Source organism: Syngnathoides biaculeatus, chromosome 8, assembly GCF_019802595.1.
Source record: "Syngnathoides biaculeatus isolate LvHL_M chromosome 8, ASM1980259v1, whole genome shotgun sequence".
Lineage (NCBI taxonomy): Eukaryota > Metazoa > Chordata > Actinopteri > Syngnathiformes > Syngnathidae > Syngnathoides > Syngnathoides biaculeatus.
In genome coordinates this window covers 5,291,769-5,305,000 of record NC_084647.1, presented here as the reverse complement: position 1 = coordinate 5,305,000, position 13,232 = coordinate 5,291,769, and the positions used below count along the sequence as shown (strand labels likewise).

The 13,232-nt window shown below is 40.9% G+C and overlaps 1 protein-coding gene across 11 annotated transcripts in view; it reads left to right on the top strand.

The window, feature by feature from the left end:
• Positions 1-13,232, top strand: part of phldb1b (pleckstrin homology-like domain, family B, member 1b) — a 121,948-nt gene that overhangs the window by 91,576 nt on the left and 17,140 nt on the right. For 10 of the 11 annotated variants that reach the window (XM_061827481.1, XM_061827480.1, XM_061827479.1 and 7 more), the window contains 4 exons: positions 1,919-2,074; positions 2,560-2,670; positions 2,830-2,919; positions 10,292-10,447. In XM_061827481.1, coding sequence (XP_061683465.1) covers positions 1,919-2,074; positions 2,560-2,670; positions 2,830-2,919; positions 10,292-10,447 — 513 coding nt within the window. The remainder of the gene's footprint in view (positions 1-1,918; positions 2,075-2,559; positions 2,671-2,829; positions 2,920-10,291; positions 10,448-13,232) is intronic. The other variant, XM_061827482.1, reaches the window with a different exon arrangement.

Genomic DNA, 13,232 nt, shown 5'->3' with positions numbered 1-13,232 from the left:
CAGTCTCAAATACAAGGTGTTATATAAATTTTAAATTGGAAAAGAAATTCAGAAAACCTTGGGGAAACAAAATCTTGAAAACAAATGAATATGAAAGCTGAGAAGATAGATTTACATGACTTTGAAGTCAGACTTTTTTTTTTCCAATTTAGAAACAAATTTAACCCAGTAATCCACTTTCAACTTTTACATAGTCTTTTGACAATGTGTCACTCTTCTGTATAAACCTCAAAGCTATTGCTGAGGATCTTGCAGTTCCACGGTTCTGAAATATGGATTCTATCAGGACAGCACAACATCCTAACGGTTTTTCATGGAACATCATGCCTGTGGGATGGCGTCACGTCTGCTGCAGTGATCTAGAAATAAAACATGCACTGTAACATAGTGATTGAGTTTAGCAGAGTATGCAAACAGTGGACAACTGTCTTCATGAGATGTCCTTATTGCAGCCTTCACAGATTTAACACAAGGTCCAACGTTTTCCTCCCTTGTTGCCACACCAACTTATTGCCCAATGTTGATACGGAATCATACAAATGGCTACTTATGTACGCTGCTAAATATGGATCACGTGAATCCCTCTCATTGCACTGCATGTGGAGTTCTGATCTACATTTCTTCAGCAATTTGTCATGGCTTCCTTACATAAGTCAACTGCTCACTAATCAATTAAAATATAGGCCAAGACTAAACCTGATCTACTTTATGATCTCCCTCACTATCATCCAATAACCTATGTTGTGCATGTCAGTGACATTTCGTTTACAGACCCCAACTGTGCTTTGCACCCTTTTAAGCTCTGCATTGATGACCAGTAGATCTGCAGCAGCAATTTGTAGATTGCCTGCATAATATAAATAATTCTAAATCCAAAATCGAATACGTACAGTACAGAGGGCCTGCAAAGAAAGTGTACAAACATGGGTAGTTGGCGGCCAGTCCAGAGTGGACCCCAGCTCAGTCAGTGAGGATAGGCTCCAGCTCACCCTGAACCTAAATAAGAAGAAGTAGCAGTGAAAATGGATTGATGTATTTTATTGCGGTGGAACGGTGATGAAGATGTAGATCGTTGGCCTCATAGTTCTGAGGACCGGGATTCAAATCCCAGCCCCGCCTGTGTGGAATTTGCATGTTCTCCCCGTGCCTGTGTGGATTTTCTCCAGGCACTCCAGTTTCCCCCCACATCCCAAAAACATGCATTAATTGGAGACTCTAAATTTGCCCTAAGGTGTGATTGTAAGTGCGACTATTGTCTGTCTTCATGTGCCCTGCGATTGGCTGGCAACCAGTTCAGGGGGAATCACGCGTCCTACCCGATGACAGCTGGGATTGGCGCCAGCACTCCCACGACCATCGTGAGGATAAGCAGCTCAGAACTGCCGTGTGAAATATTGATTAATTGAGCATGCCTGCAGCCCAAGTGAGAATAAGTGGTACAGAAAATGGATAGATGAATTATTTAAATACCTATCCATCTTTAACAAAATGGTCCCCAGATGTAAAATTTATTGTTTTACTCTTTGCACCTAACCTGTCTGAAAATTTAATTTAACTGGCTTGGTGGGTTGGCACTGTGGACAACTGGTTAGCACATCTACCTCACTGTTCTGTGGACCAGGTTTCAAATCTCCGCCTGTCTGTGTGGAGTTTCCATCTTCTCTCTTTCTCCGTATAATCTGATTTCCTCCCACATCCCAAAAACTTGTCGTAGGTTAATTGAAATTGTTTATTATTTATATATGCCCTGTGATTGGCTCGTGAACAGTTCAGAGCGTACACCGTCTCCTGCCCAAAGATAGCTGAAATAGGCTCCAGCTTGCCCGTGACCCGAGTGTGGATAAACAGTACAGAAAATTGATGGGTGGTTAGCATGGTGGTGATTTACCCTGTGATGTCACATGTGGCCATTTGTTAGGACGGAGAAGCTCTGGAAGCAAGAACCAAGAAGTTTGAGGATCTGGAGTTTCAACAACTTGAGAGAGAGAGCAGCTTGGAGGAGGAAAGGGAAACAATGAGCCATCAGTTGCTGCAGGAGAGAGCACAATATCACAGCGCTGTGACCAAGAGGAAGGTATAAAAACATCAGTCACTGGTCATTGAAAAAGTCAAGATTTTAGCATTAATGGTTTGGAAAATAGATGGGTATTTAAAAAATGCGGTCTCCTTCAATTCTGATTAATTCCTGGTGGTCGAGGAATTCACCAACTTTTTAGCCCAAATATGAATTTCATTTTATTTAGATTGACATCCCTGGTCACGTAAAAGTCATTGTTGAAAAAGGGACACTATATTTTAACAGTGGTCACTCATCTTAAATTTCGACTTCACAAAGACACAGACGCATACACACTGGTTAGAGTAGCAAGCATTCCTCACTGCCCAATGACCTTGATCATTCAGAGGTATGTGTCTTGACTTCTTATTTTCTGCATGTATCATGTGCAACATTAACAAGTGTATTGCGGAGTAAATACAATTAAATAATATTTACATGAATACAGTCTGTACATTTTTTTTTGTTTGTAGCTTACAATGACAGTATTTGTCCTTTTACAGGAGAAAGTGTCTGCTTTAGAGAGCCAGGCCAACCAGCTGGGCCTCCAAGCATCTCAGGAATGTGAGCGTCTCGCCAAAGATAGGACCATCACGCTGCAAATGCTCCAAAAGGTTCATGATTCAAATACTGGCTCATGCAATCAATAATTTTCATGAAGGCATGCTACAGATCTGGCAGGACATCTACAGATTTGAATGCATTGAACTTTATTCATTGGCTTGTAAAATATGTTTTGGAATTGATTCACAAGAATTGTCTTCGTGGTACAGGAGAACGAGAGGTTGTCTGCTTTGGAACAACGGTATCACAGCTTAACTGGAGGAAAGAGTTTCCCAACATCCTCTACAGCCATACGAGAAGTAAGAATTACTATTCTTTTCATTTATTTACAGTATAATCTATTGCGTTCATCGTGTCCTTTTGTGATTTTAGGTTTCTTGTGTTTATACAAATATTTTTTCCTGGTAAAGAGGTTCTCTTGCCTTGCTCAGAGTTTCAGTGTGACAGCTCTGAAAAAGGCTAAACTTAAGTAACAGCCAAAAACTGTCAACACAAAAACAGAACTTCTGTTTAGTGGAAAAAAAATCATTTGTCTGAGTGCACAAAATCTGATATTTGACAATTACGACTGTTGTTGTACTCCAACGCTATACAAAGCTATACCCACACCCTGGAGTGTTTCTGATCTGAAAATACCAATGACATAGAATAAAAACTGGACTGCGTACTCTGCATTCATCATTGCTTCCGCCATGGTCAACAGGCTCTCACTTCTGGTCAGGGCAAAAGTATGGTAAACATACACACATTGTTGTGGTAAACGATGCAATAAATATATAATAATTAATTATGAAGGTTAAACTGAAACACAACAGTGAAAAGTTACTTCTTTGAGACTGCCTGCACAGTTTTGACACCCAACAGCGCAACAAAAATTCTAAACCTAACGTATTCCAATTAAATTCGATGCTATTGTGTTTCACAATGTGTAATTGTAAGGATGTCAAAGAATGTCAAGTTTCACGTGAAATAGTACCCAAAGCAATGTTTTACCATGACCGGAAGTTGAAGATGAATTGCCACATGAAAGGGGCCTGTGCGCTGTCCAGTTTTTATTCTATATCATTGGAAAATACTGAATCAGAATCATCTTTATTTTACCAAGTATGTTAAAAACACAAGGAATTTGTTTCTGGTAGTTGGAACAGATTAATTGGAGACTCTTAATAGGGTTCGCACGCGGCCCTAAAAGTCCCTAAAAAACCCTCAAATTTCGAAGGTGCATTTAGGGGCTCCTAAAAGTCCTTAAAATCTACGAAAACCGGTTAAGCCCCTAAAAAGGCCTTAAATTAAAAAAAGTATCAAAGGGAGGACCTCTACCCCCAAAATTCTCCCTAAAAAATAAAAAAATAAAATCTTTTGTTTAAAAAAATAGCGAGCCGTCTGGCGTCCAAAACAGCCTGAAATTGTCAACGGAAGTCACTGTGTTTACAACTAGTCGCCATCTTGTCAATATTCCATTGTTTGTTTCTGTGAGTAGGCATTTCACTGCGTCTTCGTTACGACGTTGCATAGTTCTTTCATCGATCCATCTTGTATCACGGGGAAGTGCATTTTTCAAGAAGCTTGGGTTGAAAGTAAGGAGTTTGGGAGCTGGGTTCGTCGAGATCCAAAAGATTGGCAAATGTTTTACTGCCATCTGTGCAAGCAGAGTTACCAGCTTGAAAAGATGGCCGTCAAAGCGCTGGAGTCGCACCGGAAAAACAAGAGACACGCTGATTTGGCGAAGACTCTCATCTTCCGTTGGTATGAATCTCTTTCTAAAATATCAAGATAGTGAAGCATCAACTTCAGGCAGTGGTACTAGCAGTGCATGCCCACTAGGGATCGCGAAAAAACCCGCGTACTTTCATAACCGTTTTTAACCGAACAGTTGTAGCAAAAAAACGACAAACCGGTACCATAGTGGTGTTTACATAATTCACCCGCGGGACCTCGAGTTGGGGTCCGGGGTTCCGCACGGACTGTTTTTGTTGTTGCTCTTCCAGAGTGACGAGTTCACAGAGTTCCCCCCGTTATGCGAGTAGTGTTTTGATGACTGCCAATAAAACAAGTTTTGTTCCTGTGTCCGACACTCCGACTCCTTTTTTCCGGCGCTACACCATCGATCGTTAATTTACTCCGCGGTAATAAATGTACACAATATTGACAAACAAGCTTGTTGAATGTGGCTTTCAACAACGCACTCGTGTAAGTTTAATTTTTATTTTTTTTGTAAAAATGTTTAAATGTTGACATTCTTCTTTCGGACTTTCAGAAAGGGCATCAAAGTATACTGAGCGTTTCCTCGATGCCATGTTTGATGTTTCTTTGATTTAACTGAATGTTCTTTAGAGTCCAACTTTACTCTATCAGTGAAACTTGAAAAAAGTGGAAATGATGTTGAAAAAATAGCGCAATGTGGAGTACCGGAACCGGAAGAAATTATTAGAAATTTTAACCGATTTCGAAAGTCCGATTACGGTTTCGGTTAAAAAAAAAAAAAACAGAAAACCGGTTATAACCCGTTGTTTGTAGCCGGTTGCCATCCCTAATGCGCACCTACAGTTGTCCAGCCATCGACTTCAACCAGCCAGAAGTCAGGCTTTATGAACGTAGTTCAATACACGAAGACGGACTCGTTTAAGGCAGAGATTGTGTGGACTTTAAAAGTGACCTGCAGCCATTACAGTTACAAATCTTGTGAAAATAATTCGAAAGTGTTTGGAGTCATGTTCCCAGACAGTGACATTGCTAAAAACTACCACTGTGGGGAAAGGAAGACTTCGTACCTGGCTACTTTTGGCATCGCTGCCCACTTTTCATCTCTACTGCCTCAAAGCCAAAAAAGCCAGAATAGAGACTGACATATCAACGCTTATTGAGAAGGCTGACAAGCTGTGTGAGGAGGCAGAAAAAAAGAGGAATCTGAGGTTTATCACCGAGGCCAAGTCACTCAGAGGTTTAAACAAGGCAGCACACTGCCTCTCAAAGAGCGGTCACAGCGTCTGCGAAGGCTGCGTATCGGGTTTTGCGGACGGGGGCGGCTCTGAAGAACCCAGCCGAGAATGTGTCACTCAGCTGCGTGCGTGCAGTAAAGCGCCCCGGCTGACTGTGTTGTTCATCGTACTGCGGCGTCTATGAACACCCCCCTAAAGCAGTACGGCTCGGCTCTGTCATAAACCACACCGGCCGGCTGCGCTGAGCCGCAATTGCTCATCTCCGCCTCGAAAGTGGCGATGCGGTTTGGCCGTGATCGCTTATCATCTGAATATGGCTCTAAACAATCTTGTAATAATGCCCTGAGTGCTCGAAACAATAGTGTAATATTGCCCCGGTAGTTTCGCTCGGTTGTGTGGTGTTGTCCTTTTCGAAAAGAGCTTCCGTGTCAGAAGGGACGTGTTCATCTCCCATTGTTAGGGTGCACCGTGTGTTTTCTTTGGCGAATGTCCAGGTGACGTCACTTAAAGAGGATGCAGCCAATATGGCGACCACTTGGATATCGTAGAATGACACTTCTGCATCTTTGAGCATGGTTGACACACATTTATTTTTTCGTATGGACATTGAAGTGAATAATGTTATGTATTTTTCATTTCAATATCTATTTTAGAATGTTTATAGGGATGATACTTGGGCTTTAAAACTATTTGGGAGCATCATTCAGCATTCAGCTTTCAACATGCATTGCAAAAGATATTCTGCAACCAACAATTCTGTTTTACACAGAGAAAAACATACGGGGATATCATTGTGTTTAAAAAAAAAAAAAAAGTTGGAAGCGACATCTTAAATTTATAGTTAAAAGTTGGTTTGGTATGTATTTGTATTGTAATGTATTTTTTTGTTTGGTGACATTTTCAGTGTAAGTTTGCAAAAACACAAAATTGTTCTTAAAAATGTTCTGATGGGAATGTAATCTGAACTTTTTAATAAGCCATGTAACTTCAATGGATGACACTGTTTGACCACAGTGCATATGTCTGTTGTTGCTCCCAGTGGTCAAAAGGAGCACTCACGGCCTGAGTGTGTTTGCTCAGACACGTCAAAAATTAGAGGGAACATTGGTTGCGAGTAATTTGGTAAAACCGGTACTTTTTTTTTTTTGACAATTGTGCAAAAGATGCAATCCTCTAGAAATTAGACCAGTTTGAATAACTAAAGGCTTCTTTATACTCGCAAGTGCAGAGTGTTAATGTCACTGCGGCTCTCCCATGCTTACTTTGCCTTTATACTCAAGCTCAAACCATGCGCGCAGTTCTTCTCCAAGTCAAAGGTGTTGGTATGGCTGGTATTGGCGAGGATGCCCACAGGGTAGATAGTTTCCTTATACCATTTTGGTCATTTTCAGTACAGTAATCCCTTGTTTTTCACAGTTAATTTGTATCAGAACCACCCGCAAAAAACTAAAAACCGTGAAGTAGCAGGGGGTGTTTGTTTATATAAATACCAAAATGTTTAGAATATATAAACAGTATTTGTACTTTGCGTATTTGATTATAAAACCCTATGAGTATAATACACACAGTATTATAAATGTATAATGTAAATATAAATTACAAAACACTTATTGTATTATATCACTGTATTCATCATTCGGAGACATCTGCTGGAGCTGCCGCGTGGGTACCAGAATGTTTAATCAACAGTACAGCAATTTTACTTTGCCCACTTGAGACCGAAATTACAATAACAATGAAATAACATTATTATTGCAGAACAGGAAGTGCTAAACAAATGAAACACTCTTGCGTCTCACTGAATATCCACGGCGAAGTTGTGATATCACTTCCGGGGCGCTGCTGTGATATCACGTCTGTTCCGCTGGGGCTGGTGCGTGTACCAGAATGTTTATTCAACAGGATGCATTTTGAGCTTCAGATGTTATGCGCACAGATTAAACAACCAGAAATTGGCTACATTGGAATAAGAAGGGAGGGAGAGGGAGTTGCTAGGTGGAGCTTCGATGATTGGGGGGGGTGAACTGAATCCACGATAGGTGATCCGCCAAGTAGAGAGGGATTAGTGTATAGCCATACTTTCCTTTCTTTAACAAGGAACAAAGCAACAGTAATGGCCACTGTGGAAGAGACTCTGCTTGAACAAATGGACGTAAGTGACCAGATGTTACTTTTAATTATACCACAAAATCGATTGAGAAGGCAGCGACTTAAGTGGTACGTGGAGCCAGGAGCTACTAGATTGTCATCACATGTGACTAAAACGGGCCAATCACGAGAGATGAGCGTCGCGGCTTTCTCCGTGCACCAACTTTTGTTGACATGTGCGTGGCAAGCTACGCAGAAGTGCTGCATGGGGCAATGGGCAGGGCACGGGAAGCAATAGAGTCGTTGTTGACCGTGACCATGGGAGTATATAGTGACCTTTAAGAAGCAATAGTCTGATCCAATAACCATTGTGGAAAGGGTGCCAAGACTTCAAGTACTGTATGCATTTTAAAGTGACAACTACTGGGATAATATCGGACAATGTCGATTGTGCAAATGTTGTATATACTCCTCAGTCGATTGTGCTAGTGTTGCAGATGATACTTCGGGCACACGAGTGACCAGTATTGGTGAACAACAGATATGCAAATAGTGCAGCGTGGTGAGACTACTACAGTACAGCGAGTGCACAAGTAATGTATAATTGGCCCAACAGAAATGTGTCAACAAACTCAAGACAAAAAATTAGCTGAATGTTGCAATGGAATTGTAAGTCAGCTGATTAAGAAGTTAACGGCAAGCGGGAAGAAAGCTTGTTTGCTTTGCTGACTGATCCTTTCATTCTTCTGGTTTGTCAGTACACTTTTAAATGCATTGTAACTTTCCACTGCTCAATCATTTTTTAAAGAAATTTTCTATTTCACACCATCAGCATATTTATTTCAATCAACAAAGCCATAACAGAACATGTCCATCTTTATTATTTTTTTTTTCACATCTTTTACCTTTAACTGTCAAAACAGGAGTTGCACAGTATCAGATATTTTATGAGATGTTTTCTCCTCCTAGAATTCACAGTTTAGAGCCTCTCCCGCTTACATACAGCCTTTCCCTCTCTGTCAGTAGCACTCCAGCAGCTCAACAGAGGTAACCCATCAACCCTTGGGTGAAGCTTCCACTCGCTCATCATTCTCTGCATCATGAATGTCCTGTTCACAGTCTGACTCCCATTGTTTTGCAATTGAACATAAATGATGAAAACAACAACTTTTCTGTATGTCCAATAAAAACTCACTTTTCATTGCCTTGAGCTTTAACTTTGACACATTCATTCTCCAACAGTCTCCAGCACCTATCAAAGACTCTCAATAAGTGGGAATCGAATAGAATAGAATAGTGTTACTGTCACCGGAACAATGAAAATATATTACTGGTAGGCATCTTGTAGTCTGCTGTGTTGAAGATAAAAAAAAAAAAGCACAGAGACAATTATCAAAAGACACAAAGACTGTTTCAGTGGCATAAATTCTAACACTAGTGCTTTTTCTTTGTGTTTAAACAGCGGTGACAGTCCAGGATATATTATGCCTTGTGTTCTAAATGAATTGGCTCCTGTTCTGATCCTGAACAGGAAAGGTGGGATAGAAAATGGATGAATCGAGGATGATGATTTCAACTAATGTTTCAGTTATCTGTAATCATCATGATAAAACATTGAAGTTCACGCTTTTCTTTTCTGAATCCAATGTCCTTAGTTCTGATGTTACCAATGATCCACAACTACTATCTTTGGCAGAAAGTTGCCTTCAGACACATTGGCTCAAGAAACTAGTAGCTGCTGACATCATCAGTTAGATTTAACTAACTTGTTTTCAGTCTTAACTGTTGCTGGCTGGTGATCAGGAGTAAATGAAGGCATCTGATGTCTTTAAAATGTACAGCAGTGGGTAACTTGAATCCATTAAGGCCATCTGACCCCGCTGTTCTTTGGTGAAGCTGTACCATTGACCCCTGGTCTCCTCTCCTGTGTGCGCAGTTAGTTTGCTCCTACTTGCTCCTAACTGTATATTCCCATGTCATGTTGCTCCCTCTGCTGGTCAGCTGCTAATTAAACTACTGTACACTGCTAGAATGGAGACGCCTCTTTCTGCTTGTACATAATGTTTTTGTGATAAATTTAATTACAACAGTTTGTGGCATTTAAAATGAGGTAACTATAATCTTTATTTATAATACAATTAGTAAAACACAAAATATGTAAAAATAATAATAATAATAAATGACTGATTAAAATATGATAGTTATATTTTGCTTGTCCTATTTTTTTATTCAGATCATGACCCCAATCTCGTACTATTTTTGGCCATTTGCAAGAATGTATATTCTTGTAAAATAACAAATTTGCCTTGAAATGTATGAATTGGCTTGTTAAATCAAAACATCTGAGCCTCTTTAAACATGTTTTTTTTTATGCTCTACAATGCCAATCTCGTGTTTGTTTCAGCTACGTCTGGATCTGAAAATTTAAACATTTGAATGGAGACAAAAGACCCTGAAGCAGCTTTGCTTTTAATGGTGTTTTTAAAGTGGATTCTTTCACACTAACTGTATTTGAGTATTTGTTGTGATGTACAAGTACGTTTCATGCATTTTCCCCCTGTGGGGCCCGTTTTGCTAATTTGTCTGCTGATGTTTCTCTTCTTCTTCTGTCTTTCTCCTGGTGTATGTGCTTGTGTTTGGGAAGGAGCGTGTGAACCAGTTGACTCCAATGTATGGGATGCCAAAGGTGGAGTCCTCCCCTACCTCTCCTCTTCGCCATCCTCTGCAGTCTGGGGCCATAGATACCACCTTTTCCTGCCCCACCTCACCTCCCAGCTCCCACTTGTCTTTCCCTTTGGAGGTGTGTGCTGTCCTTCCCCTTTTCCTCCTGACATAAACTCTAAATGTGCAATTCCCTCTCGCTTCATTGTTTCTGGCACATTATATATGTCAGTCTGCCTTTTTTCTTAACCTATCTGGCATCACGTTCTCATTTTCTGTTGATAAATATTAACGGTGCAAATGTTACTTAGAAAATATTATATATACGATGAAATCATGGAGGGGTCTGAAATTTTCATCTTAGGTCCATGTCCACTGTGAGAGACATTCTAAACAAAGAAATCCGGAAATCACAATGTATGAGTTTAAAAACTTTGCTGAACATGGCAGGAAAATTGCAGGGTGTTCAATACTTACTTTCCTCACTGTAGGTGTTTTGGAATATTATCAGACTTGTTAATGTCTAACAAGGCCCATTGCGACATTTTGCAATGTGATTTAGCAGAGCTCATCCTTTGTGTTCCATCAAAGCTGAAGCCACGTATTGTTGTTATTTTCAAAAGGTAGTGAGCCAGAGCCTTTACGTCTCCACTGCTGCATTCATTATAGAAACTCCGTTGGGCAAAATGACTTGACAATGCATGCCACATTCATGAGGTTGTAATTATTCTGATGTTCCAGAATTCAGTTGTAAATCGTTTTTTTCGGTTTGATATGATTGTGGTGATTGCTAGTGAATGATCTGGACTAGTTATACCTTGCAGTCCATTTTATGTTCAAAATTTGCAGAATTTGTGATAATGTTAAGTTACCATCATATAGTTTTATTTATTTTTGTCTTTGCTGATTTGGGCAGCATCGTGGCACAAATGGAAAGCGTTGGCCTCACAGTTCTCTGGACCTGGGTTCAATCCTAGCCCTCCCTGTGTGGAGTTTGCATGTTCTCCCTGTGCCTGCGTGGGTTTTTTCCGGGCACTGCGGTTTCCTCCAAAATCCCCAAAACATGCAACATTAATTGGACACTCTAAATTGCCCCTAGGTATGATTGTGAGTGCGGCTGATTGTCTCCATGTGCCTGTGATTGGCTGGCAACCAGTTAAGGGCTTACCCTGCCTCTTGCCCGTTGACAGCTGGGATAGGCTCCAGCACTCCTGCGACCCTTGTGGGGATAAGCGGCTGAGAAAATTGATGGCTGGGTGAATGATTAGTCTGAAGAACTAATGTGCAGGTGGAGTCCATTTTGATTTTTTAATCTTTGTCTTTTATGTTCTGCTGAATATTCTAAGAAAATCCCAATGAACGATTCTGCTCGAGGAGGGATACCACCTCTTAATTCAAACTGCAGGGGAGATACATTAAAAGAAAGATTAAGTAAAACAGAACAGGATGAACATGTTAATGCTACTGTGAGAAACTGGGCCAATGCAGTAGACATGTAGAATTAATACACAGAAATGTAGAACAGGGATATAGCAGCTGGAGGGCATAAAGCATACCACAGTTGATTGGAACAATCTGTTGAATTTCAAAGTAGAAAACAAAATGTCTTAACTCTCCTCGTTACTGTTTTATTTTAAAACTCTTTCTAATCTCTGTTTTGTTTTCTCTTCATTTTGCTTGTCTTTTTTTATGCTGCAATTGCCACTTTCTGCTTCTGCTGCTCGGTGGGCTCTGCAATATCAGTCAGAGAGCAGAAGGCCTCAATTACCCAAACTAGATTTAGAACAATGGTACCAGGAGCTGTTGGCGGGTTCCAGCCAGCTCTGGTCTCCCCTTCTGCCAGCCAAGTCGCTGTCAGGCCATAGGCCCGCACTGCAGGTAGAGGGGTCTTTTTTCTCTTTTCCTTTCATCCTGTCCTTTCTTGCAGCTTTCTGTTTTCAGCCAATTAATTTCTTCGTAAAACACTGAGGGCCCAATTTTCATAACTGGTGTGAATCCGGCTCGGTGGGCACCTCAACTGTGTATCCGTGGTGGGTTGGTTTCGTAGACCAGAGGCCCCTAGCCAATCTGATGGTGGTTGTGCTGCACCACTGTGACTGTGTTGAGAGCCAACTTAATTCGCCACCAATATAAGCGACTCCTGTCATCCCCTTTATTGTAGGGGAGTAACAGTCTTGACGGAGAGATTTCTACAGAAGAGAATGATGCGTAATCGCTGCGATCTGTGGATGAGCTCCCAAATTACGTAAATTCAACTAAATTTTCTTTGTGCAGTATTTTTATGCATTGCAGCATGACTTAGACATGCTCTGAGCAGGTGTAAATTTAGATTGACTCTCTGACATCCAAATCAGACTCTGCAAGCCTCCCCTAGAAGTGCCAGCTTGACGCAGAATGGTCTGCCAAATTGACAACTCGCAGCTAGCCTTGCGTCTCCACTAAAATCAAGATCCACCGGCATTCATGCCCCGCCACAGATGCACTGCCAAAGAAAATAAAGCCCTTGGTGTCATATGCTAAGTCATGCTGCATTTCACCCACTCATGCTGCATCTCAAAATTATACCAAGCAAAAAACTGCCACTCATGTGATAAAAAGCTTTTGATATCACATTGCTTACACCAGCGTTAAGTAAAATGTCAAGTTCCATCAAGGTGTTCCTCTTTTTTTGCTACTACAGTTCACTTCAGCAGTATGTGATTGCAGCATCATAGTGCCATTTGTTAAAACACAGAGTCTTGTCAGCAGGCTTCTTTGATGATAAAACATAGTTGCAGATTCTATAATATGAATTCATTGTCTCCATTGTGGCAGCACGGTGGCACAGATGTAAAGTGTTGGCCTCACAGTTCTAAGGACTGTGGTTCAAATTCAGGGCCCACCTGTGTGGAGTTTCCATGTTCTCCCCGTGCCTGCGTGGGTTT